This window comes from Cherax quadricarinatus, chromosome 90 (genome assembly GCF_038502225.1).
Source record: "Cherax quadricarinatus isolate ZL_2023a chromosome 90, ASM3850222v1, whole genome shotgun sequence".
NCBI lineage: Eukaryota > Metazoa > Arthropoda > Malacostraca > Decapoda > Parastacidae > Cherax > Cherax quadricarinatus.
In genome coordinates this window covers 2348283-2375510 of record NC_091381.1, presented here as the reverse complement: position 1 = coordinate 2375510, position 27228 = coordinate 2348283, and the positions used below count along the sequence as shown (strand labels likewise).

At 45.8% G+C, this 27228-nt stretch overlaps 1 protein-coding gene across 8 annotated transcripts in view; it reads right to left on the bottom strand.

Annotated features, from left to right (window-relative positions):
• The window catches only part of LOC138855340 (lipase 3-like), a 120959-nt gene that overhangs the window by 46493 nt on the left and 47238 nt on the right, over nucleotides 1–27228 (bottom strand). For 5 of the 8 annotated variants that reach the window (XM_070104279.1, XM_070104278.1, XM_070104280.1 and 2 more), the window contains exons 3-4: nucleotides 20789–21138; nucleotides 18646–18803 (exon numbers count right to left, since the gene is read on the bottom strand). In XM_070104279.1, coding sequence (XP_069960380.1) covers nucleotides 18646–18803; nucleotides 20789–21138 — 508 coding nt within the window. Of the gene's footprint in view, nucleotides 1–18645; nucleotides 18804–19002; nucleotides 20119–20788; nucleotides 21139–27228 lie in introns of those variants that run through there. The other 3 variants (XM_070104281.1, XM_070104283.1, XM_070104284.1) reach the window with 3 other exon arrangements.

Sequence of the window (27228 nt, the reverse complement as noted above, 5' to 3'; positions counted from 1 at the left end):
GGACAGGCCAAACTATAAAAGGGGGGACTACACAGGTATGAGAAACTTCCTGCAGGAGGTTCAGTGGGACAGAGAAATGGTAGGAAAATCAGTAAACGAGATGATGGAATATGTGGCAACAAAGTGCAAGGAGGCAGAGGAAAGTTTTGTTCCCAAGGGAAACAGAAATAATAGGAAGACCAAGACGAGTCCTTGGTTTACCCGAAGGTGTAGGGAGGCAAAAGCTAAGTGCAACAGAGAATGGAAAAGGTACAGGAGGCATAGGACCCAGGAAAACAAGGAGATTAGTAGAAGAGCCAGAAACGAGTATGCGCAGATAAGGAGGGAGGCCCAGAGACAGTATGAAAACGACATAGCATCGAAAGTCAAATCTGACCCGAAACTGCTGTATAGCCACATTAGGAAGAAGACAACAGTCAAGGACCAGGTGATAAGGCTGAGGAAAGAAGGTGGGGAACTCACAAGAAACGATCAAGAGGTATGTGAGGAGCTCAACACGAGATTTAAGGAAGTATTTACAGTAGAGACAGGAAGGACTCTGGGGGGACAGACCAGATGGGGACACCAACAAGGAATACACCAACAAGTGTTGGACGACATACATACAGATGAGGAGGAGGTGAAGAAACTGCTAAGGGACATCGATACCTCAAAGGCAATGGGACCGGACAACATCTCTCCATGGGTCCTTAGAGAGGGAGCAGATATGTTGTGCGTACCACTTACCACAATCTTCAACACATCCCTGGAAACTGGGCAACTACCTGAGGTATGGAAGACAGCAAATGTAGTTCCCATTTTCAAAAAAGGAGACAGAAAAGAGGCACTAAACTATAGACCTGTGTCATTGACGTGTATAGTATGCAAAATTATGGAGAAGATTATCAGGAGGAGAGTGGTGGAGCACCTGGAACGGAACAGGAGTATAAATGCCAACCAGCACGGATTCACGGAAGGCAAATCCTGTGTCACAAACCTTCTGGAGTTTTATGATAAAATAACAGAAGTAAGACAAGAGAGAGAGGGGTGGGTTGATTGCATCTTCTTGGACTGCAAGAAGGCCTTTGACACAGTTCCTCACAAGAGATTAGTGCAGAAGCTAGAGCATCAGGCGCATATAACAGGAAGGGCACTGCAATGGATCAGAGAATACCTGACAGGGAGGCAACAACGAGTCATGGTACGTAATGATGTATCACAGTGGGCACCTGTGACGAGCGGGGTCCCACAGGGGTCGGTCCTAGGACCAGTGCTATTTTTGGTATATGTGAACGACATGACGGAAGGGTTAGACTCAGAAGTGTCCCTGTTTGCAGATGATGTGAAGTTAATGAGGAGAATTAAATCTGATGAGGACCAGGCAGGACTTCAAAGAGACCTGGACAGACTGGACACCTGGTCCAGCAAATGGCTTCTCGAATTTAATCCTGCCAAATGCAAAGTCATGAAGATAGGGGAAGGGCACAGAAGACCACAGACAGAGTATAGGCTAGGTGGCCAAAGACTGCAAACCTCACTCAAGGAGAAAGATCTTGGGGTGAGTATAACACCGAGCATGTCTCCGGAAGCACACATCAATCAGATAACTGCTGCAGCATATGGGCGCCTGGCAAACCTGAGAACAGCATTCCGACACCTTAGTAAGGAATCATTCAAGACACTGTACACCGTGTATGTCAGGCCCATACTGGAGTATGCAGCACCTGTTTGGAACCCGCACTTGATAAAGCACGTCAAGAAACTAGAGAAAGTACAAAGGTTTGCAACAAGGTTAGTTCCAGAGCTAAGGGGAATGTCCTATGAAGAAAGATTAAGGGAAATCGGCCTGACGACACTGGAGGACAGGAGGGTCAGGGGAGACATGATAACGACATATAAAATACTGCGTGGAATAGACAAGGTGGACAAGGACAGGATGTTCCAGGGAGGGGACACAGAAACAAGAGGCCACAATTGGAAGTTGAAGACACAAATGAGTCAGAGAGATAGTAGGAAGTATTTCTTCAGTCATAGAGTTGTAAGGCAGTGGAATAGCCTAGAAAATGACGTAGTGGAGGCAGGAACCATACACAGTTTTAAGACGAGGTTTGATAAAGCTCATGGAGCGGGGAGAGAGAGGGTCTAGTAGCAACCGGTGAAGAGGCGGGGCCAGGAGCTAGGACTCGACCCCTGCAACCACAAATAGGTGAGTACAAATAGGTGAGTACACACACACACACACACACACACACACACACACACAGACACACACACACACACACACACACACACACACACACACATACACACATACACACACACACACACACACACACACACACACACACACACACACACACACACACACACACACACACACACACACACACACACACACACACACACACACACACATACACACACACACACACACACACACACACACACACACACACACACACACACACACACACACACACACACACACACACACACACACACACACACACACACACACACACACACACACACACACACACACACACACACACACACACACATACACACACACACACACACACACACACACACACACACACACACACACACACACACACACACACACACACACACACACACACACACATACACACACACACACACACACACACACACACACACACACACACAGGGAGCAGGGAGAGAGAGGACCCAGTAGCAACCAGTGAAGAGACGCGGCTAGGAGCTAAGACTCGACCCATGCAACCACGAATAGGTGAGTTCAAAGAAGGGTAAGCAGAGAGGCTGGCCGGGAGGGTGGGAGGCAGGGGGGCAGGCTGGGAGGGAGGCAGGGAGGGAGGCAGGGAGGGAGGAAGAGAGACAGGCAGGAAGGCAGGCTGGTAGGGAGGGAAGTAGGGATGGAGGCTGGCAGGGAGGGAAGCAGAGAGGGAGGCTGGCAGGGAGAGAGACAGGCAGGGAGGCAGGCTGGAAGGGAAGGAGGCAGGGAGGGAGGCTGACAGGGAGGAATTCTGGCAGGGAGGGAGGGTGGCAGGGAGGGTGGCAGGAGGACAGGCAGGGAGGGCGGCATGGAGGGAGGCAGGGAGGGAGGGAGGCAGGGAGGGAGGCAGAGAAGCAGGCAGGGAGACAGGCAGGAAGGCAGCCTGGTAGGGAGGGAAGCAGGGACGGAGGCTGGCAGGGAGGGAGGCTGGCAGGGGGAGAGGCAGGCAGGGAGGCAGGCTGGTAGGGAGAGAGGCAGGGAGGGAGGCTGGCAGGGAGGCAGGGAGGAAGGCTGGCAGGGAGGAAGGCTGGCAGGGAGGAAGGCTGGCAGGGAGGGAAGGAGGCAGTCAGGCAGGGAGGCAGGCTGGTAGGGAGGGAGGCAGGGAGGGAGGTTGGCAGGGAGGAAGGGAGGGAGGCTGGCAGGGAGGCAGGGAGGCAAGCTGGTCGGAAGGGAAGCAGGGAGGGAGGGAGGCAGGCAGGCAGGCAGAGAGGCAGGCTGGCAGGGAGGGAGGCAGGGAGAGAGGTTGGCTGGGAGGGAGGCTGCTAGGATGGGAAGCAGGGAGGCAGGGAGGGAGGCATGCAAGGAGGGAAGCAGGGAGGCAGGGAGGCAGGGAGGCAGGCTGGTAGGGAGGCATAGAGAGTGGGATGGAAGGAGAGAGGCAGGGAGGGAGGCTGAGAGGGAGGGAGGGAGGCAGGGAGGGAGGGAGGGAGGCAGGAAGGGAAGCAGGGAGGGAGGCCGGGAGGGAGGAAGGGAGGGAGGGAGAGAGGGAGGCAGAGAGGGAGGCAGGAAGGGAGGCCGGGAGGGAGGCAGGAAGGGAGGCCGGGAGGGAGGCAGGAAGGGAGGCAGTGAGGGAGGCAGGAAGGGAGGGAGGCAGGGAGGGAGGCAGGGAGGGAGGGAGGCAGGGAGGGAGGGAGGCAGGGAGGGAGGCAGGAAGGGAGGCCGGGAGGGAGGCAGGAAGGGAGGCCGGGAGGGAGGCAGGAAGGGAGGCAGTGAGGGAGGCAGGGAGGGAGGGAGGCAGGGAGGGAGGCAGGGAGGGAGGCAGGGAGGGAGGCAGAGAGGGAGGCAGGAAGGGAGGCCGGGAGGGAGGCAGGAAGGGAGGCAGTGAGGGAGGCAGGGAGGGAGGGAGGCAGGGAGGGAGGCAGGGAGGGAGGGAGGGAGGCAGGGAGGGAGGCAGGGAGGCAGGCAGGGAGGGAAGCAGGAAGGCAGGAAGGTAGGGAGGCAGGGAGGCAGGCTGGTAGGGAGACATGGAGGGAGAGAGGGATGGAGGTAGGGAGGCAGGAAGGGAGGCAGGGAGGCAGGGAGGCAGGGAAAGAGGGAGGCAGGCAGGCAGGGAGGCAGGGAGGGAGGTCGGGAGGGAGGCAGGGAGGGAGGCATGGAGGAGGCAGGGAGGGAGGCCGGGAGGGAGGCCGGGAGGGAGGCAGGGAGGGAGGCCGGGGGGGAGGCAGGGAGGGAGGCCGGGAGGGAGGCAGGGAGGGAGGCAGTGAGGGAGGCAGGGAGGGAGGCAGGGAGGGAAGCAGGGAGGGAGGCAGTGAGGGAGGCAGTGAGGGAGGCAGGGAGGGAGGCAGGGAGAGTGGCAGAGAGGGAGGCAGTGAGGCAGGGAGGCAGGGAGGCAGGCTGGTAGGGAGACATGGAGGGAGAGAGAGGGATGGAGGTAGGGAGACAGGGAGGGAGAGAGGCAGGAAAAGAGAGAGGCAGGCAGGGAGGGAGGCAGGGAGGGAGGCCGGGAGGGAGGCCGGGAGGGAGGCAGTGAGGGAGGCAGGGAGGGAGGCAGGAAGGGAGGCAGGGAGGGAGGCAGGGAGGGAGGCCGGGAGGGAGGCAGTGAGGGAGGCAGGGAGGGAGGCAGGGAGGGAGGCCGGGAGGGAGGCAGGGAGGGAGGCAGTAAGGGAGCCAGCGAGGGTGGCAGGGAGAGTGGTAGAGAGGGAGGCTGGGAGGGAGGCAGGGAGGGTGGCAGGAAGGGAGGCAGGGAGGGAGGCAGGGAGAGTGGCAGGGAGGGTGGCAGGGAGGGAGGCAGGGAGGGTGGCAGGGAGGGTGGCAGGGAGGGAGGCAGGGAGGGAGGCAGGGAGGGAGGCCGGGAGGATGGAAGGGAGGGAGAGTGTGATGGAGTAAGGGAGGCAGTGAGTGAGGCAGGGAGGGAGGCAGGGAGGGAGGCAGGGAGGGTGGCAGGGAGGGAGGCAGGGAGGGAGGCAGGGAGAGAGGCCGGGAGGATGGAAGGGAGGGAGAGTGTGATGGAGGAAGGGAGGCAGGGAGGGAGGCAGGGAGGGAGGCAGGGAGGATGGAAGGGAGGGAGAGTGTGATGGAGTAAGGGAGGCAGTGAGTGAGGCAGGGAGGGAGGCAGGGAGGGAGGCAGGGAGGGAGGCAGGGAGAGAGGCCGGGAGGGAGGCAGGGAGGGAGGCAGGGAGAGAGGCCGGGAGGGAGGGAGGCAGTGAGGGAGGCAGGGAGGGAGGCAGGAAGAGTGGCAGAGAGGGAGGCAGTGAGGGAGGCAGGGAGGGTGGCAGGGAGGGAGGCAGGGAGTGAGGCAGGGAGTGAGGCCGGGAGGGAGGCAGGGAGGGAGGCAGGGAGAGTGGCAGGAAGGGAGACAGGGAGGGAGGCAGGGAGGGAGGCAGGGAGGGTGGCAGGGAGGGAGGCAGGGAGAGAGGTCGGGAGGGAGGCAGGGAGGGAGGCAGGGAGGATGGAAGGGAGAGAGAGTGTGATGGAGTAAGGGAGGCAGTGAGTGAGGCAGGGAGGGAGGCAGGGAGGGAGGCAGGGAGGGAGGCAGGGAGAGAGGCCGGGAGGGAGGCAGGCAGGGATGCAGGGAGAGAGGCCGGGAGGGAGGGAGGCAGTGAGGGAGGCAGGGAGGGAGGCATGCAGGGAGAGAGGGAGGCAGTGAGGGAGGCAGGGAGGGTGGCAGGGAGGGAGACAGGGAGGGAGGCAGGGAGGGAGGCAGGGAGGGAGGCAGGGAGGGAGGCAGGGAGAGAGGCCGGGAGGATGGAAGGGAGGGAGAGTGTGATGGAGGAAGGGAGGCAGGGAGGGAGGGATTCAGGGAAAGAGGGAGGCAGGCAGGCAGGGAGGCAGGGAGGGAGGCCAGGAGGGAGGCAGGGAGGATGGAAGGGAGGGAGAGTGTGATGGAGGAAGGGAGGCAGGGAGGGAGGCAGGGAGGGAGGCAGGGAGGATGGAAGGGAGGGAGAGTGTGATGGAGGAAGGGAGGCAGGGAGGGAGGCAGGGAGGATGGAAGGGAGGGAGAGTGTGATGGAGGAAGGGAGGCAGGGAGGGAGGCAGGGAGAGTGGCAGTGAGGGAGGCAGTGAGGGAGGCAGGGAGGGAGGCAGGGAGAGTGGCAGAGAGGGAGGCAGTGAGGGAGGCAGGGAGGGTGGCAGGAAGGGAGGCAGGGAGGGAGGCAGGGAGAGTGGCAGAGAGGGAGGCAGTGAGGGAGGCAGGGAGGGTGGCAGGAAGGGAGGCAGTGAGGGAGGCAGGGAGAGTGGCAGAGAGGGAGGCAGTGAGGGAGGCAGGGAGGGTGGCAGGAAGGGAGGCAGGGAGGGAGGCAGGGAGAGTGGCAGGGAGGGAGACAGGGAGGGAGGCAGGGAGGGAGGCAGGGAGGGTGGCAGGGAGGGAGGCAGGGAGAGAGGCCGGGAGGATGGAAGGGAGGGAGAGTGTGATGGAGGAAGGGAGGCAGGGAGGGAGGCAGGGAGGATGGAAGGGAGGGAGAGTGTGATGGAGGAAGGGAGGCAGGGAGGGAGGGATTCAGGGAAAGAGGGAGGCAGGCAGGGAGGGAGGCAGGGAGGGTGGCAGGGAGGGAGCCAGGGAGGGAGGCATGGAGGGAGGAAGGGAGGGAGGCCGAGAGGGAGGCAGGGAGGGAGGCAGTGAGGGAGGCAGGGAGGGAGGCAGGGAGAGTGGCAGGAAGGGAGACAGGGGGGGAGGCAGGGAGGGAGGCAGGGAGGGTGGCAGGAAGGGAGGCAGGGAGAGAGGTCGGGAGGGAGGCAGGGAGGGAGGCAGGGAGGATGGAAGGGAGAGAGAGTGTGATGGAGTAAGGGAGGCAGGGAGTGAGGCAGGGAGGGAGGCAGGGAGGGAGGCAGGGAGGGAGGCAGGGAGAGAGGCCGGGAGGGTGGCAGGGAGGGACGCAGGGAGAGAGGACGGGAGGGAGGCAGGGAGGGAGGCAAGGAGAGAGGCCGGGAGGGAGGCAGGGAGGGAGGCAGGGAGGATGGCAGGGAGGGAGGCAGGGAGGGAGGCAGGGAGGATGGCAGGGAGGATGGCAAGGAGGGAGGCAGGGAGGGTGGCAGGGAGGATGGCAAGGAGGGAGGCAGGGAGGGTGGCAGGGAGGATGGCAAGGAGGGAGGCAGGGAGGGAGGCAGGGAGGATGGCAGGGAGGATGGCAAGGAGGGAGGCAGGGAGGGTGGCAGGGAGGATGGCAGGGAGGATGGCAAGGAGGGAGGCAGGGAGGGTGGCAGGGAGGATGGCAAGGAGGGAGGCAGGGAGGGAGGCAGGGAGGATGGCAGGGAGGATGGCAAGGAGGGAGGCAGGGAGGGTGGCAGGGAGGATGGCAAGGAGGGAGGCAGGGAGGGAGGCAGGGAGGATGGCAGGGAGGATGGCAAGGAGGGAGGCAGGGAGGGTGGCAGGGAGGATGGCAGGGAGGATGGCAAGGAGGGAGGCAGGGAGGGTGGCAGGGAGGATGGCAAGGAGGGAGGCAGGGAGGGTGGCAGGGAGGATGGCAAGGAGGGAGGCAGGGAGGGAGGCAGGGAGGATGGCAGGGAGGATGGCAAGGAGGGAGGCAGGGAGGGTGGCAGGGAGGATGGCAGGGAGGATGGCAAGGAGGGAGGCAGGGAGGGTGGCAGGGAGGATGGCAAGGAGGGAGGCAGGGAGGGTGGCAGGGGAGGTAGGGTGTCATGCAAGCTATCACTGGCTGGCTCACTACTGACTCTGGTAATTTCTCCAGTGTTCCTGAGTGAACAAGTAGCGTTGTGAGGAAATGTGTATGTGGCTTCCCACACCGTGTGTTTGGCTTCCCACACAGTGTGTGTGGCTTCCCACACAGTGTGTGTGGCTTCCCACACAGTGTGTGTGGCTTCCCACACAGTGTGTGTGGCTTCCCACACAGTAAGTGTGTGTGGCTTCCCACACAGTAAATGTGTGTGGCTTCCCACACAGTAAGTGTGTGTGTGGCTTCCCACACAGTAAGTGTGTGTGGCTTCTCACACAGTAAGTGTGTGTGTGGCTTCCCACACAGTAAGTGTGTGTGGCTTCCCACACAGTAAGTGTGTGTGGCTTCCCACACAGTAAGTGTGTGTGGCTTCCCACACAGTAAGTGTGTGTGGCTTCCCACACAGTAAGTGTGTGTGGCTTCCCACACAGTAAGTGTGTGTGGCTTCCCACACAGTAAGTGTGTGTGGCTTCCCACACAGTAAATGTATGTGGCTTCCCACACAGTAAGTGTGTGTGGCTTCTCACACAGTAAGTGTGTGTGTGGCTTCCCACACAGTAAGTGTGTGTGGCTTCCCACACAGTAAGTGTGTGTGGCTTCCCACACAGTAAATGTGTGTGGCTTCCCACACAGTAAGTGTGTGTGGCTTCTCACACAGTAAGTGTGTGTGTGGCTTCCCACACAGTAAGTGTGTGTGGCTTCCCACACAGTAAGTGTGTGTGGCTTCTCACACAGAAAGTGTGCGTGTGGCTTCCCACACAGTGTGAGTGGCTTCACACACAGTAAGTGTGTGTGTGGCTTCCCACACAGTATGTGTATGTGGCTTCCCACACAGTAAGTGTGTGTGGCTTCCCACACAGTAAGTGTGTGTGGCTTCCCACACAGTGTGTGTGGCTTCCCACACTGTGTATGTGGCTTCCCACACAGTAAGTGTGTGTGTCTTCCCACACAGTAAGTGTTTGTGGTTTCCCACACAGTGTATGTGGCTTCCCACAGAGTATGTGTATGTGGCTTTCCACACAGTAAGTGTGTGTGGCTTCCCACACAGTGTGTGTGGCTTCTCACACAGTAAGTGTATGTGGCTTCCCACACCGTATGTGTATGTGGCTTCCCACACAGTAAGTGTGTGTGGCTTCCCTCACAGTAAGAGTGTGTGGCTTCCCACACAGTAAGAGTGTGTGGCTTCCCACACAGTATATGTATTTGGCTTCCCACACAGTATGTGTATGTGGCTTTCCACACAGTAAGTGTGTGTGGCTTCCCACACAGTGTGTGTGGCTTCCCACACAGTAAGTGTGTTTGGCTTCCCACACAGTATGTGTATGTGGCGTCCCACACAGTAAGAGTGTGTGGCTTCTCACACAGTATGTGTATATGGTTTCCCACACAGTAAGTGTGTGTGTGTGGCTTCCCACACAGTGTGTGTGGCTTCCCACAGTGTAAGTATGTGTGGCTTCCCACACAGTAAGTGTGTGTGGCTTCCTACACAGTGTGAGTGGCTTCCCAGGCAGTGTGTGTGAATTCCAACACAGTAAGTGTATGTGGCTTCCCACACAGTGTGTGTGGCTTTCCACACAGTGTGTGTGGCTTCCCAGGCAGTGTGTGTGAATTCCAACACAGTAAGTGTGTGTGGCTTCCCACACAGTGTGTGTGGCTTCCCAAACAGTGTGTGTGTGGCTTCCCACACAGTAAGTGTGTGTGGCTTCCCACACAGTAAGTGTATGTGGCTTCCCACACAGTAAGTGTATGTGGCTTCCCACACAGTAAGTGTGTGTGGCTTCCCACACAGTAAGTGTGTGTGGCTTCCCACACAGTAAGTGTGTGTGGCTTCCCACACAGTAAGTGTGTGTGGCTTCCCACACAGTAAGTGTATGTGGCTTCCCACACAGTAAGTGTATGTGGCTTCCCACACAGTAAGTGTGTGTGGCTTCCCACACAGTAAGTGTGTGTGGCTTCCCACGCAGTAAGTGTGTGTGGCTTCCCACGCAGTAAGTGTGTGTGGCTTCCCACACAGTAAGTGTATGTGGCTTCCCACACAGTAAGTGTGTGTGGCTTCCCACACAGTAAGTGTGTGTGGCTTCCCACACAGTAAGTGTGTGTGGCTTCCCACGCAGTAAGTGTGTGTGGCTTCCCACACAGTAAGTGTATGTGGCTTCCCACACAGTAAGTGTATGTGGCTTCCCACACAGTAAGTGTATGTGGCTTCCCACACAGTAAGTGTGTGTGGCTTCCCACACAGTAAGTGTGTGTGGCTTCCCACGCAGTAAGTGTGTGTGCCTTCCCACGCAGTAAGTGTGTGTGGCTTCCCACGCAGTAAGTGTGTGTGGCTTCCCACACAGTAAGTGTGTGTGGCTTCCCACACAGTAAGTGTGTGTGGCTTCCCACGCAGTAAGTGTGTGTGGCTTCCCACGCAGTAAATGTGTGTGGCTTGTACATATTTGTAATATCTTATTAAATGTTAATGTACCAGATGGTACTTAAGAATTATAAATGTGATATGTGCTTTCAGCACAATAATATTATACACGAGAGAAGTGATTATTATTATTTTGATTATTATTAATTTAATTTACTTTGATAACATACCTCTAGACGATACTCAATAAATTTATTAAATTTTAATTTATCTAGTTAGTAGCCTACCAGTTGTAATCCTGAAGCACTATTGAATCATACTGAATTCTAATGGATAATTGGACAAGGATACTGACTAATTGTTACGAAAACCCAGTAACAGGCTGGATGCTAGAAAGGCAGTCCTTTCTAGTATTACCTGGAGATCTCTAAGCTTTTAGAATCGCATTTTTTTGTAACAAATGGGGGCCTGTCCTGGAGGCTCTTGATCCAAGGTGTTGGAGAAACTGTAACTCTATGGTCAAACACTTTGAGTACTTTCCTAATCTGAAGACTGAGTTTAGTCTTGTACAACATACCAGGTGGATGTATGTACCTGACTGAGTCTCTTGATCCAAGGAGATGTAAATACTGATTATGAGTTCTAACTCTAAGACCACCAACACTAAAATTCCTATTAGGATTATAGTTTCCAATAATCACTCTCTCGTAGTACATTTATTTTCGTGATGTATGCCAAAGTGAAACAGTTAATTGATACTCTGACTTTGTCTGAGTTAAGTACATTAAAACTTCAGACGTGTTGGCGAGTAGCCAAATATCTCGGTGTGACGTATAACAGGAATTACACCGCAGAAACTGTCAGAAGGTTAATTAAAGATATATTGTTTCCTGCTCATACAGAGATGTCTGATTATGATTCAGATACAGAAAGTCTAGTGTCACAATTAGGAAGTATGACTATTTGATGACGTAGAAGAAAGAGCAACTAAGGCAGAGTGTCTGAGCCTAGTATAGTTCGGTTCTCTCTCACGCCTTCCCTCACTGACACAATAGTAGAGTATAGCTGGTAGTATGACTCAGCCTAATACTAGTACTGTGTATGCTACTCTTGTATTTACTTATCCTAGACCGGATCTAGACTCTCTAGGGACGGTTGAACGAGGTGTCTGACCTAAGGACCGTCCAGACCATGTTAGATTCCTTACTCCTCCATTACCTACTGGTCCTATCTCTCAGGAAGAGTTTGAGAGGTTAGAACGTCTCATTATGTTGCAGACTGCACAAATAGAGGCACAGAGGAAATTGAACGAAGAAGATTTCCATAGAGAAAATGTTCGTCTTGGAAGACAACAGACTGATAGATCACAGGACACATTTAATGTGCAGAAAGCTGCATCCATGGTTCCTAAGTTTTTTGAGAGTGACTTAGACACCTATTTTGATGTGTTTGAGAACCAGGCACGTGCTATGAACTGGCCACGTAAGCACTGGGCTACCTTGTTGCATACAGCTTTGACAGGTAGAGCTCAAACTTGTACTGCTGCTTTACCATTTGTCAAGTACATTAGTTATGACGCTGTCAAACAAACTATTCTAGAGACATATAACTTGTTACCTGTAAGATATCAAAGCGCATTTCGTACGTTACAACGACGACAAGATCAAACTTGTGTAGAGTTTGCTCATGAGAAAAAAGTTGCATTTGAGAGGTGTAGGTCTGCCAAGTGTAACAACTATGAGAGCCTTGTTCAGTTGTTGCTACATGAAGAGTTTAACAACTGCATGTCTGCTGACATACAATAATATCTGATCAATCATACTACCTCGGATATTCTGGAAACTGCAGCATTAGCAGACAATTCCGAGATTTCTCAAAAGCTTGTACGTACTAAACCACAGAGAAACAAGGTAACTATAAATTGTCCTAGAATTCTAGTTGGCAACCTAAAACAGCTGCTCATTGCCGGCCTGATGTACCTGCTACTGTAACTTCTTGTACCTTTACCAGGAAAACTCACAATCCTGAATCTGTCTCTGTGGTCAGACAGAAATCTGATATCGAGAAGAAGAAAGTTAAATGTACCTATTGTAACAGAAAAGGACATGCTAGAGAGTATTGCTATAAGTTAGAAAGAGATATGAGAAACAGTCGTGCGGCTGGCGCCCCCACTCAAGTCGTATCCTCTTCCGAGCAACATAGGCACCAAAATCCTAGTAATACCTCTGATCCTACTGTATTAGATAATATTACTCAGGACAGATGACTAGCGTCAGAAAGTGTATCTGACGAAAAGATTCGTTCAGCGAGGAGTCCTTACTTTTCGAGAGGTAAAGTAGGATTTGACGAATCACATCTAACTGAGATAATTACCTTCAGAGACACTGGCAGTTATCTCACGTTATTAAGAGAAGACATACTGCCCATAACTGATGATACCTATTGCAAGATAGATGTATTATTAGAAGCCTATGGAGGGGTTGTTATAAAAGTACCTCTGCACAAAGTTTATATTCAAACAAGCTATTATACTGGTTATATTTCAGTAGGTATATCCAGTGGTGTATTTCCCATCAGGTCAGTGGACTTGTTGATAGGGAACGATATCCTTCATGCTGGTATATGTAAGGAACCACTTGTGATTGATAATAACACTGATGATAATTATGCCATTGAAGCTTGCAGAGAGAAACCTATTTTATTTCCTCTCAGTGCAATTACTAGAGCTATGTCAAAGATACAACAACCATCCTTGTCTCCTGTTGAGTTAGTGGATGACAATGATTTGGGCTTGAAAATGTTGTTTAGTGACTCTCAGCGTCCAGGATCATTAACACTGACTCCCCCCTGTCATCAACCTAGTCAGGACACAACTGACGTTAAATTTCTAACTCATGATGATTTAATCAAGGATCAGTTTGTTGATCAGTCACTGGAAAGACTGAGAGATATAGCAGTTACTGAGAGTGAAGCAAAGGATCTCGATAATTTTTACTATTATAGTAACGGTGTACTGATGGAGAAAAATACATGTAAGTTGTCAGCTGATAGTGTTTCCACCACAGTCATGCATCTCGTAGTGTTACCAGTTACATTTCGTGAACAAGCCATTGATTTTGCTCACAATAGTCCCATAGGAGGACATTTGGGTGTCAAGAAGACACTCAGTAAAGTGGCAAAACATTTTACTTGGCCAAAGATGAAGGAAACAGTAGCTGATCATGTGCGACGCTGTCATGTGTGTCAAGTGACAGGCAAGCCAGCACACACACCTCTACCTACACCTTTCACTGTGTTCATTAGTAGCAAAGTTCAGTTCATCTGGACTAGTGGTTGTTCAGATTTGTTCAAAAGGTTGAAGCATCTGCTTTCCTCTGCTCCAGTGTTGAGTCCTAATTTCAATCTTCCCTTTTTACATATAGATGAGAGTGTTTATGCAGTGGGTGCTGTGCTGCTCCAACAGTCAACATCCACTGATATTCTCCATCCTATATGTTACTATTCATCTAAGCTTAAACGACACCAGAAAAATTATGCCACTATTTGAGAAAGAAGCTCTAGCTCTTGTGGTGTCCTTGGAACATTTTGACGTGTATTTGGGCACTTTCCCATTTAAAATTAACGTTTTTTCAGACCACAATCCACTCACCTACATAAACACTAAGAAGAGTAAAAATGCTAGGATCACGAGGTGGGCCCTCAGAATCCAACCTTATTCTATTACTATAAAACACATAAGTGGTCTTTGTAATGTAATCGCTGACGCTCTGTCACGTCCTTAATAATTATCAGTTACATTAAATTAACGTAATTTTATGCCCAAATACCTTTTGTTACTTGCTATGTCAAATTCAGTAGAGTAACTTAATCCCTCCAGCCCATATTAACTATATATACTCATGTCTAATTATTATACTTATATATTCACAGTATTGATGTGTGTGAGGAAGAGACAGAAGCTGAGTGTTGAGTGGGTAGTGTCGTGTGGGCGATGGTACTGCGTGACTGAACACTGTCCTGCCGCAGACCTCCCCCCCCCTCACCACACACCTTAAGCTGTTTCATACTCAGATGTCCATACTGCATAGCATTCCACAACCACTACTTAAGAGAGGAATGCTGTCTCCTGTCTATAGCACAAGACTATTATGCTTGTCTACGCTATCCTGTCTCTACACTGATGTACATAACCACGAGTATGTGGAGATACGATACTGTGTACTGCCCTAGTACTAGGGGCATATCTTAGTGTATAGACACTGTGAAATTATAGAAGTGCTTGGCACAAGAGTGACTCTGATTAATGTTTATATTAAACTGTTAGTAATGTAACCTGAGTAATCAGTAATGTGAAAGACATTAATGCAACTCCTAGTGCGACCGTCTGTCGAGTTGGGGGGGTGTTGCAACCCCTGAATGGGTTGCAATGATTATATATATATATTATATGTATATTATATTTTCATATAATTTTATATTGCTTATGTTTGCGATAATAGCTAAATCGTAAATATATTGCTTTATATTATTATTTGACTTGGTTATGTTGTTAGATAGGATGTAATGTATGTGCTCAGTTCAAGTCTTGATTGTCTAACTACTGTAATTATCGCTCTTTGCTTGTTACTCTGCCGGCTTCTGTTGCTGGACGATAGCTGTCCACGGAGGTATCACGTGATCGAGGGGGGTGTCCTCACCTCGCCTAAAGTATTCAGTCTGGTCTAGACTCGCTTGGTGGTTGGACAGATTGTCTGTCTCATTATTCTTGTTAGTCCTGTAGAACTCTGTTCACAGAACATTGTATAGACTTAGTGATTTTCGACGTTGTACTGAGGTTGTGTGTCGCATAGACACTCTGAGCAACTCAGGTCCTGAGCTGTAGCTTCTGACCTAACTTGTACTGGTATCTGTGTACTGTCACAGTCGGGGATTTTCTTATGCTGAACTTAGATTCAATAGTATGGGAGTTTTGTGACTTTTGTGGAGGATCTGCTGATGGTCCCTACTTAGTGTCGTTATATTATCTCCTTGTCCTGATTTTGTGTTGCAGTTGCTTGTTGTATTGCTATTGGGCTTAGCATTCTTTTTTGTTCAAGCAGACTGTTCTGACTGCCAGTTGGTCAAGAAGTTAGTTTATTTGACGACTTTGTCAGTCACTTGTTTAAGTCTAGTCGAGTCTTGAGACACAGCGAACTACTTAGAGCACTTACACACATACACACAAACTTACTTGTACATATTTGTAATATCTTATTAAATGTTAATGTACCAGACGGTACTTAAGAATTATAAATGTGATATGTGCTTTCAGCACAATAATATTATACACGAGAGAAGTGATTATTATAATTTTGATTATTATTAATTTAATTTACTTTGATAACATACCTCTAGACGATACTCAATTAATTTATTAAATTTTAATTTATCTAGTTAGTAGCCTACCAGTTGTAATCCTGAAGCACTATTGAATCATACTGAATTCTAATGGATAATTGGACAAGGATACTGACTAATTGTTACGAAAACCCAGTAACAGGCTGGATGCTAGAAGGGCAGTCCTTTCTAGTATACACTGGAGATCTCTAAGCTTTTAGAATCGCGTTTTTTCTAACAGCTTCCCACACAGTGTGTGTGTGGCTTCCCACACAGTGTGTGTGTGGCTTCCCACACAGTGTGTGTGTGGCTTCCCACACAGTGTGTGTGTGGCTTCCCACACAGTGTGTGTGTGGCTTCCCACACAGTGTGTGTGTGGCTTCCCACACAGTGTGTGTGTGGCTTCCCACACAGTGTGTGTGTGGCTTCCCACACAGTACAGTGTGTGTGTGCTTCAGTATGTGGCTTCCCACACTGTGGCTTCCCACACAGTGTGTGTGTGGCTTCCCACACACTTCCCACACAGTGTGTGTGTGGCTTCCCACACAGTGTGTGTGTGGCTTCCCACACAGTGTGTGTGTGGCTTCCCACACAGTGTGTGTGTGTGGCTTCCCACACAGTAAGTGCTCAGAGACTGTGGTAGTCACAACTACTCTGGCTGTTTCTACAATACCCGGCGGCTTCCAAATATATCTTATTTTTTGTGAATTAATCCTAAATGTAAGATAAGTGTCAGTGACTACTGTAACTGCACTTATCATTTAAGTTGCTGTGTGTTAAGAGAATGTTAAGTGAGGTTATTCCCAGTAGTTAATTAGGTTAGGTTAGGTTAGGTTAGTTAATTAGGTTAGGTGTTAGCTTTTGGTCATCTGACCGAGGCCTTTCCCTGGCTTACTGGTCCACCTTTTTAAAAATTACCGTTATGATTGAATTTTTTTTAAGTCATTAATCAATGTGTTTTGGCTACGTTCTCAGTCATTTAAATAAGGCATTATTACTATCTATTAATTCCTATTACTATCTATTACTGTCTATTACTTTCTATTACTATTTATTACTATCTATTACAATCTATTACTTTCTTTTACTATCTATTACTAATACTTTCTATTACTATCTATTACTTTCTATTACTATCTGTTACTGTCTATTATTTTCTATTACTATCTATTACTGTCTATTATTTTCTATTACTATCTATTACTATCAATGTGTATTTTGCGTGATCATATCTGTTTAATGTAATGTTATATAGGATGTCTTGAATAATTATTGTTTCATAATTTATCTGATAAATAGTACGATAATTTCTGGCTGTGACAACATATTTTCTCACCAGTGTACATTACATTTTTACACTAGTATACTTGTTTCAATTTACTGCTGAACACTTGTAATAATAATAATAATAATAATAATAATAATAATAATAATAATAATAATAATAATAATTAATCGCAAGAGATAAGTGGTGCAGTGTTGTATATACTGGTTTTGAAGTTACCGTGATTAATATGTATCAGTGTTATTCTTAACGTGACTCACGAAATCGTAATGACACGATTGCAAACCATACCACGGGTGGGGTTTGAACTCGTGATCAGAGAGTCACAAAACTCCAGACCGTCGCTTTAGCCACTGGACCAGCTAGTTTCGTTAACATTCATCTAACTAGGTAAATTTCTACACCATAGGAAGGGTAGCATATGCACCACTGTGACCACAAATGCAAGTTGAGACTCTCTGATCTCGGGTTCTAACCCCACCCGTGGTGGTACAGTTTATTCTTAAAACTTTTTATATGCTAGCTTCTCTTGTATTCTGCTAAAAAAAAACAGAGAAGTTTAGCTAATGATTCAAAGGATTTCTATGTACGTATTTTTGAGGTGACAACCTTTACCACGTCTCTTTCTAGACTAACACAGTGTTTACTTTATACAATACATGTCTAGGAGGGTAGTGGGTAGTCTTGTTACACCGTCCTATGCTATACACAGGAGAAATGCATTTTTTCATAAAGATATCTTTTTTTCCGGATTTTTGAGTATCTATACCTGGCTTCTATACCTGGGCGAGAGAGAAAGCTGTATTAGACGGGTGAGTGAGACCTGTATGAGACGGGTTAGTGACCGACCTGTATGAGACGGGTGAGTGTGTTGTATGAGACGGGTGACAGCTGTGTGGCGTCGTTCCTCCAGCAGCGGCTATGAAGATATTCTGGAGGGAGGTTAAGTAGTGTGTGGTGTTTGTTGGTAATGTTTAAGCCATAGGTTGTTTTTTGGTGATAATTTTGTACTCTTTTAAGCTGGCCCCGGTATTTATATGGGAGCTATGTAAGTAATGGAGACCCACTGCTGTGGTTACATATTTCATATGGTCTAACTTTAATTAATTAGTAGCAGTGTACTAGTGAGCTATTTTGTATTATGTGAAATGTGTAGAAGGCAGGTGTTGTATTGTGTATATTACTTTGTATTAACCACCTGCTTAACATTTCGTAGTTTACGAAGCAAGGGGACGTAGGGTGGCTTATTTTTATATAACTTTCTATATACCCCTAGACAAGGTATTTTATTCCCACCCCCTCACCTCCATTTTAATTTCGAAACACCAAGTAATAGTAACTAAAGTTCTACTGGAACGAAACATTTAAATTTCCCGTAGCTACTTAGGACTTCATTGATTACTTGGTAATGTTCTGCCCTACAAGAATCCTCCAGCTCAGGCAGACAGATGTCAACACAGTTATGAAGTCTGCCTTGTGTGATGGGAAATTATATGGGAAATATAGCTAGCTTTTGTTCTGTGTGACTATATAAGGTAGCAGCAGGCTTCGAATGTATTCAGCTTTGCTAAATAAAAATGTATTAGACCGATCATCACTACTTATCTCTTGTTAGGAATCTGTCGTGTGTAGTGGAATACGAATGAGAAGCTGACAACTTTCCCCCCACAATGTAATTATCATACACAGCAGAATAACAAGGCACTAAGGTTGACTATTACAAATTTTGATTAAGGGTAACTGTGTCATTTGATGTCCTCACCTAAAGCTTGATCAGGATCGTTGACGACGAAGTCTGCGCTGGACGAGAAGACACCATGTTGGAGGAAGGCCACTCGACGACCACCTCCACTCTCCTGCAAGCTGTGCCTTAGCCTCCTGCTGCTGCTCCTTTTGCTGCTGCTGCTGGCTTTGATACTGCTAAGTTAGGAGACGGAGAAGGAGCTTAATTGCTGGACATTATGTGCAATTATAGAAGTTATATCATGGTGGAAGGGAACTAAATTGTCCTGCCAGAAACTATGCTACGAAATTCATTGTAGCAAGTTGTATTATATTAAATGTTTCTATAATATTATATTCAACAGGAAGCACTAAACCAGAATGGGTCATACAGTACCTGGAGAAGTGAGAGGAAGATGCAGACCCTGGTTTTATCTGGGGGTTTACCTGGAGTCGCTTCCGGGGGTCACAGCCCCCTTGGCCCGGTCCGGGCAATTGATGAGGCAAACAACCAGGCCTCCTGGTTGCTTGCTTCATCAATTAAGTTGTTAGTTCCCGCAGTCGAACGTATGCGACACAACCAGGTTGGTTGGGAACTGTTTTAAGAAATCTGTAGAGTTCCCCCCTGAAAACAGCTAGGAGTTTGTTGGTAATCTTTCTTTTGCATGGAGGGAAGGAGGGCGTCGAAGAATCGCGGTCCCTTAAAGGTTATTGAATTTTCAGGGAACTCATCTCTCCCCTGCTTTTCATTGGAGGTATTCTGCATCGTCTGTCAAGCCTCTTGTAATAGCTAGGAATCTTCCGAAACCTTTCGCCCACACAGCAGGCTTCTTCAGTCGAATACAGAGGAGATAGCAGAAGCAGTAGGAATGTAAAGATTCCTAACTGCTGCACAATGTGTCTCACTTATCAACTTGTCGGTATTGTGTACCATTATTATATTCACACTGTCAGACACTGCAACACAACGGTATCTTGGTACAGAGGACATTTTTGATGACTTTATTGCCTGACAAGTAGATGCAAACGAGAAAGGTTGGATATGAGACACCTACCCAGTAGGTTTGCTAAACTGCCTCTCAGTAATTACTTGTGGGCTCCTCTATTGTCCTCAAGATTATCCCTGCTTCACCTTGACATTATATAAGTCTCCATTCTGTTACTTCAGCTTCACATTGTTCCAGAGTATGGAGCAGAACTCCTCTCCAGGCTGAGGGACTAACCACCTCAAAACTACGTCTTCGAGGGTGATGGACTGATTACATCGTCTTTACATCTCTACTGTTTATGCTCCCTCCTCTGCATTTGACTGAAGAAGCCTGGTGTGTAGGCGAAACGCTTTGAATAAGATTGCTAACTGTTGCACATGTGTCCATCATCTGCATTTTGCCTGTCTTCAAGAATATCCAAGACCGTGTCGTAATGGTCCAGGAGCTGCGAAAGGCAGGAGCTACCAATTCTGAACCCATGTTGACCAGGATTGTATAACTGCTGTGCTTCGATGTGATTGTTAATCTTGCTTCTCAGAGCCCTTTCAAAGATCTTGACAACATGGGCTTTTAAGGCTATTGGTCTGTAGTTTTTCACATTGCTATACTGCCACCTTTGTGGAGTGGAGCAATATCAGAGGCTTTTAATGACTGCTGGATAATTTCAGTGTCTATAGAATATTTAAAGCACGTGATAAAAGTTTCTTGCAATTATTGATATATATAAAATTCCATAAGTCTGGGCCTGAGGCGGAGTGCATGGGTATGCAATCAATGTTTTCTTTAGAAGTTAAGTGGGGTTAGAGTTATATCAGAGATTAGAAAGATATCTGCAGCATTTTGTGTCTCATCCATGAAGAACTGGTTTGGGTCGTCAGTCTTAAGGTCTATTAATGGCACACTTATCACAGACTGATATCATAAGACGAACTGTCGCAGAGTTTTAGTTGGTCAATTGTGTGCAATTGTTTATGTGAACTAGTTAATGGAATTCTTTCTGCTATTACAGTCTTTGCTATAATCTTCTATTTTAGGTAATTAAACTGAAGTTTCCAAGCATTATCATATTTGGGGCTAGGTTAGGTAGGTCTTCAAAATAATGCTCAATTTTCAGTAGTTTTTGTTTCAATTTTGGTCGACGAAAAGTCACTTAAGTCAAGATATTGAGATATTGCACATGTTTTATTTACTTACTCATCGCTTGTTGCATTGAGGGTCATGTTGCTGACCTGCCCGGCCCACATCACTGCTCCACCAGTGTTGCGTAGAGTACGATGGAGAGAATTAGGGAAGGGATGAGTATAGAAAGTGTTCGGGAATGGGTTGGTTTTAAACAAGAGGTTGGCATGTGGGAGCGTGTTGACGTCCTGGTAGGTGTGGGCGAGAGTGGGAACATTCTCGAGGGTGAAATCGTCTGGTTGGATATGTGGCGGGGTGTTGTCCAGGCGTCCATGTGGTATACGATGTAATTCCAGAATGTAGCCGTCCTGGGTGGTGACATAGTGCACTTCTACCGGATACCCGCGGACCTCGATCAGCTCCGGCTGCAGAGAAGAACTTATGTCAGCATTACAACAACACGATGTAACCAGCGAAATATAATTATGACACAGGTTAAACCCAACTGAGAGAACCGGCTCAGATAATATCCCGTTTAAGTTTCTTAAAGATGGTGCCTCTGAATTGCCTATCCTCATTGCTCACATAATAAATTTGTCAATCACCACTAATACCGTACCAAAGGGGTTTGTGGAAAATTACATTTATCTGAATGTAACTCATTATGTACATAACAGTAAATGATAACAAAGATAATTATTATTTATCAGTTACATAGACAAGCAGGAATTTGGGACACCTAGGTCGCAAAAATGTCCCCCTTCGATACCTACAACTGTCTTATCCACAAGTTGCTCTAGACCTATTAATTACAAATGAAATATACATCACCAGGAATTCTGGTAAATATATACGTTTGTGGACTGTATATTAAATTAATAAAGGATTATATATACACTTATACATAACAGAAGGAGAATATCTTAAAATCATTCACCAATTTGACTGGAGATCAAGGTGTATCATACTCAGAAAACCTCACTTGTCTAAATTTATGAAAATACTGGACAGAATTATAGCACAAATCTAGATAGCTTATCTGAGGTTCCTGGAGCTGTCTTGTCCAGTCGTCTGATATCTCAATTTATGCAGGAATACACATCCAACAATTTCGGCTCCTATTTGAGAGGTGTCAGCCCAATTTTAACCTCTAGAGCATGAAAATTCTTCTTATTTTCACTAACGTTTTCTTGGCTCATTCAAAACACAATGGCGAGTCCTCTCTGCGCAGGTGCAGTTTCCCATTTTTTATAAAAAGTTTTATTAAATGCAGTATGGCCATCTATTTACATATAACTACTGTATTTATGGAAAATATATATAGTATTTTCCACACTGCGGCCGGGTGGAGTTCGTTGCTAAACGACTCAAATTGCTCATTTGACAATGGTGGAGGACCTGGGTATATATAGGATCTGGCATGCACACAGCAACATATTAAACAAGATTTAATCACCCTTTTTACACTTTGCTGTCCTTGTGGAATCCAGAAAGTTTCCCTAATACAATTTAAGGTATCTTGTACCCCACCATGCATTACATTTTTATGGGCATTTAGAACAATTAAATTTGTTAGATGATGAGTTTTGGGCAGTAAGATAGGGTGTTTAGCATAATCACCCAATTCAGCATTTTGTAACCTACCTCTGCACCTAATTACATTGTTCTCTAAATGCAGCCCCAATTTCTCTATTACGGAACCTTTCACAATTTTTCTTTCCATCATCAATTTAATCTCATTTCTATAGATTTCTTCTTGTACCCTCTTTATCCAATATTCAAGAGGATGTGAAAACTTATATGAGACATCCATCTTGTTTAGAAATTTAAACACTAACTTAGTTACATTGATTAGTTTGGGTAAAGAGGAATACCTATTTATATCAATGGCTAAGGAAGGACAAACTATTGGAGCGGTGGTCACAGTAATTTCAACAGGAGCAATATATGCCTTTTGTACAAGCCAATTAGCTTTATTTACCAATCAGCTCGGTCCTTTAAACCATGATACAGCATTTACAAATTTAGCATAAGGTAAAACCTCGAGACAAGAAATCAGCTGGATTCTCCTCACCAGGTATATGATTAAATGTTAACATATGCTGACCCAAACTATTATACTTCTTTTGCATCTGATTAATTTCAGCGACTCTGTTTTGTACATACACAATTTTACTGTTTCCATTACGAATCCATTGTAAGGATACCTCATTATCAGACCAAATTACAGTGTCACTAATATTTATCTCCTGCAACATATTTCTTATATAATTAGCTAATTTGACACCTACATAAATGGCTGTTAATTCCAACTGAGGTAAAGTATGTGATTTAATTGGAGACACTTTAGCCTTAGACATAACAAGAGAAATAACACTATTACATTGAAGGTAAGCAACTGCTCCATATGCCAATTTTGAAGCATCACAAAAAATGTGGAGTACATTTTTCCCATTTGGATTTGCCACCTGGCTTGGGAACTCCAACATCGGAATTTTTTCATAATCACCAATTAATTCATCCCACCTGTTAATGAATTCCTCAGGTAGAATTTCATCCCAAGCACATTTAAGTTTCCATGCTTCCTGTATTAATAATTTCCCTCTTATAGTAAGGGGTGACACTAAACCTAGTGGATCAAAACATTTGGAAACTTCAGCAAGTAAAACTCTCTTAGTTAATTTATTGGGCATACTATAATTATTAGGTTTTAACATTAACAAATCTCTCTCAGTATCCCAAGTTAAACCCAATACGTTACTACATTTTGGCACTTCATCTCCAGGGAAATCTTTACTTATTTTGTCCTTTAATTTGGACGAATTACTATTCCATTCCCTCAGAGGCATATTTGCACTTTGCATTATTTTATTAGCCTCTCCATAAGTCATTAACAGTTCCTCTTCAGTTGACGTCACACCCAGGAAATTGTCCACATAAATTGTTTGCTCATTACTTTACTCAATGGACTTCCCATACGTTTAAGGTGTGCATTTATCGCCGCTTGAAGTAGGAACGGACTGGATGTAGCACCAAATAATACGCTCCTAAAGCGAAAGGTTTTCAGAGGGCTAAGTGGGTCAGTAGGATTCTGAGGCCATAAAAAGCAGGTACAATCCCGGTCAGCCTCTTGTAAACCCACTCTTAGGAAAGCTTTACTTATGTCAGCCGTAAAGGCATAATTCTTTATCCTAAAATTTAATAAGATATCTCCTAATTTTTCCGTCAACGATGAACCTGTCATCAAACAGTCATTTAAACTAGGTACATTTTTGTTACTCCTGGCACTACAATTAAACACAATCCTCAAAGGAGTGGTCTTAGAATCCTTCTTCACTCCGTGATGTGGCAAATAGTGACCATAAATTTTGGCTTGCTCAGGAGGTACCTCTTCTATAAATTTATTAATTAACTGCTCAGCAATTATATCATTATAGGCAGTTAACAATTCTGGTGTCTTACTCAGTTCGTGGAGCTGAGCCTTTAACTGTCCATATGCCATTCAGTAATTAGTGAGCAATTCTGAATGGTTCAGTCTCCACGGAAGTCGTACCCAGTATTATCCAAATTCAAATTTTACATCTCTCAGGTACTGTTCCTGAGTAAAAGAATCGTCTGGACTTTCTTCATTTACATTTATTCCAATGCTGTCTAATTCCCACAATTTATGCACTGGCTCAACACCATTCTCTATAGAAGAATTATACTGGGGTACGATTTCATGAGTAAGACACACAGTTATGGTATTCGTAGTTTCCTCTAGTCATGTATTATTATTACGAGGAATCCTACCATACATTACATGGCCTCCTGCAGACTTCAAATGGGTGACACCACATTTCTTTACCATACCCTTTACAAAGGAGGCATAATAGTCACTACCTATCAAAATATTTATTGGGCCTACAGAATCATCACTTACACCAGAAGGTGCTAAATTTACATTATGTGAGTCTTTCTGTAGCTTTACTAAGCCCTACAGTAGATATTTTCTCTGGAAGTCTATCTACAATTACTGCGTTAACACGTTTTTTCTCATTGCCCAACATGACAGTTACATAAACAGTGTCATACAATTGAGACCTATTATCCGAGAGAAAACCAGATAATTTTAAAGTTGTGGGATCTCCCATCTGTACTTTCATACCATCAAGACATTTACGTTTTATGAAAGTAGGCTGGGATCCCTCGTCCAATACTGCATTTACATTTTTTTATTTATTCCTTTTATCATAAATTTTTACCTGTAACACAGGTAAGGCTACTTCAGCAAAACCATCATTATTAACATTAGCAGCAATTTTTACATTAGCTACTGTTGTGTCAGGATTTTCAACATTATCATTATTATCAACATTATCATATAGACCCTTACACATGACTATATGGTGTCTTCCTTTGTGACATTGATAACAGTTGTTTAATTTGGCATAGCAATCCTTTACATTGTGATTACCTAAACACCTGATATATCTGTCATGTTCCTCCAATCTTTCAACTTTATCATTCCATGAATTGTATGCATTGCAATTCTTAGAAAAATGAGTACCCTTGCAGAAAAGACAATCTCTCTTTTCTTTGACTGGTTTCTTATTAACTGGGCTACCCTTAGGAGGGTACTTATTCTTCTTACCTTGTGGAGAATCATTATTTCTGATTCCTGCTACTTGATATGCACCTATGTAACTCTTTTTAGGAAATGAATTTTGATTATTAACATTGGGATAATTTTTCCCTTTGTGAAACTTGACAGATACCTCAGAGTTATTATGTGTTGCATCTTTAAAATGAGTTAGTTGGCTGGTCTGCAACTGCACAATTAATTCTTGTAGACCTAGTCTTATTTCCTCCAGACCAAAATAACCTTTGTGATATTTGTTCGAGAGCCATTCAAGTGTTTTACAGCTTAATTTATTCTGTACCATGGCACTCAATAACCAGTCTGATTCCTTCAGATTATATTTATTACTTAAAGTTTTGAGAGTGCTCTCCAGTTTAACTCTAAACTGCTGTAAACCTTTGTAAGTGTGATCTTGAGATTTTAAATTAACAATGATATTCACTAGATCCAACCTACTTTGTTCTATATTACCATAAGTGACCTTCGACAAGTCAACTGCTTCCTTGTAAGAGTCATCTACATTGGGAAAGGCATGTATGAGTATGTGAGCATCTCTTCTAATCTGTCCTTTGAGGTAAAATAATTTAGTTACACAAGCTAGATCACTCCTATCATGCACAGCTGCTTTAAAAATTGACCAAAACTCCTCCCAATTCTCTCCAGGATTAAATGCAAGTAAACATAATTCTGGGAGTTTTGGTAAAGACATCTTATTTGTTGGAGCAGATTGATTAACTGCCTGGTTTACACATTTTAATTTATTCAAGGCCTGACTTTTACAAGAAAGAATCTTTTCCTCTAATTCATAATACTGATTAATCATAAGATCTACTTCAGTCTCATCTACACAGTTTACTAATAAATCTCGTTCATATTTGTTGTAATGTAATTTGTATGAATCATATCTATTCCCCAAAGCATCTAAATACAATTTTAAATCATCAGTATTCACAGTTTCTTGATTCATTAATTCCAAACATTTATTATATGCCTTGGTTACATGACCCTTTCTAGCCTGCAGTGATGCTTTCTTTGCTCTATATTCCATATGTTTATCTTCTACATTAATTTCCTCATTTTCAGCCATGATGCAATGTATTAAATTCAACTTAATTAACACTGATAATGTACTAAATTATGCACTTTATAAATGTAAATAGTACAACTTACCTTTGAATAAATCCTAGCTACACTTGAGCTTTGCAATTACATGTAAGAAAATTGTAATATAAATTTTAAATACACATTAATAATGTTAGCTACACTTGAGCTTAGTAATTACATATGTAAGAAAATTATAATATAAATTTTAAATGTACATTAATACAAACCTTTAGCCAGACTTGGCTCATCAAAATTAATATTATACAAATTAATATAAACCCTTGCCAAAATTTGGCATGGCAAAATTAATATTATGCACATTAATATAATTAGATACACTTGGCTTATCAATTACACATACACTGATATAAATCTTGGCCAGAATTGTCTTATCAAATTAATATTGTAATAATTATAATCCACAACACATTAAGTAAATTTGTGAACTTAACATCCACCTCTTTCGGTCATTTCACATAATATGATTATTAAGTAATTAACTAATTAATGACTTCACTAATTACCTCCGGTTCAGGAAGGACCAATGGGCAAATTAAATGTGGAAAATTACATTTATCTGAATGCAACTCATTATGTACATAACAGTAAATGATAAGAAAGATAATTATTATTTATCAGTTACATAGACAAGTAGGAATTTGGGACACCTAGGTCGCAAAAATGTCCCCCTTCGATACCTACAACTGTCTTATCCACAAGTTGCTCTAGACCTATTAATTACAAATGAAATATACATTACCAGGAATTCTGGTAAATATATAAGCTTGTG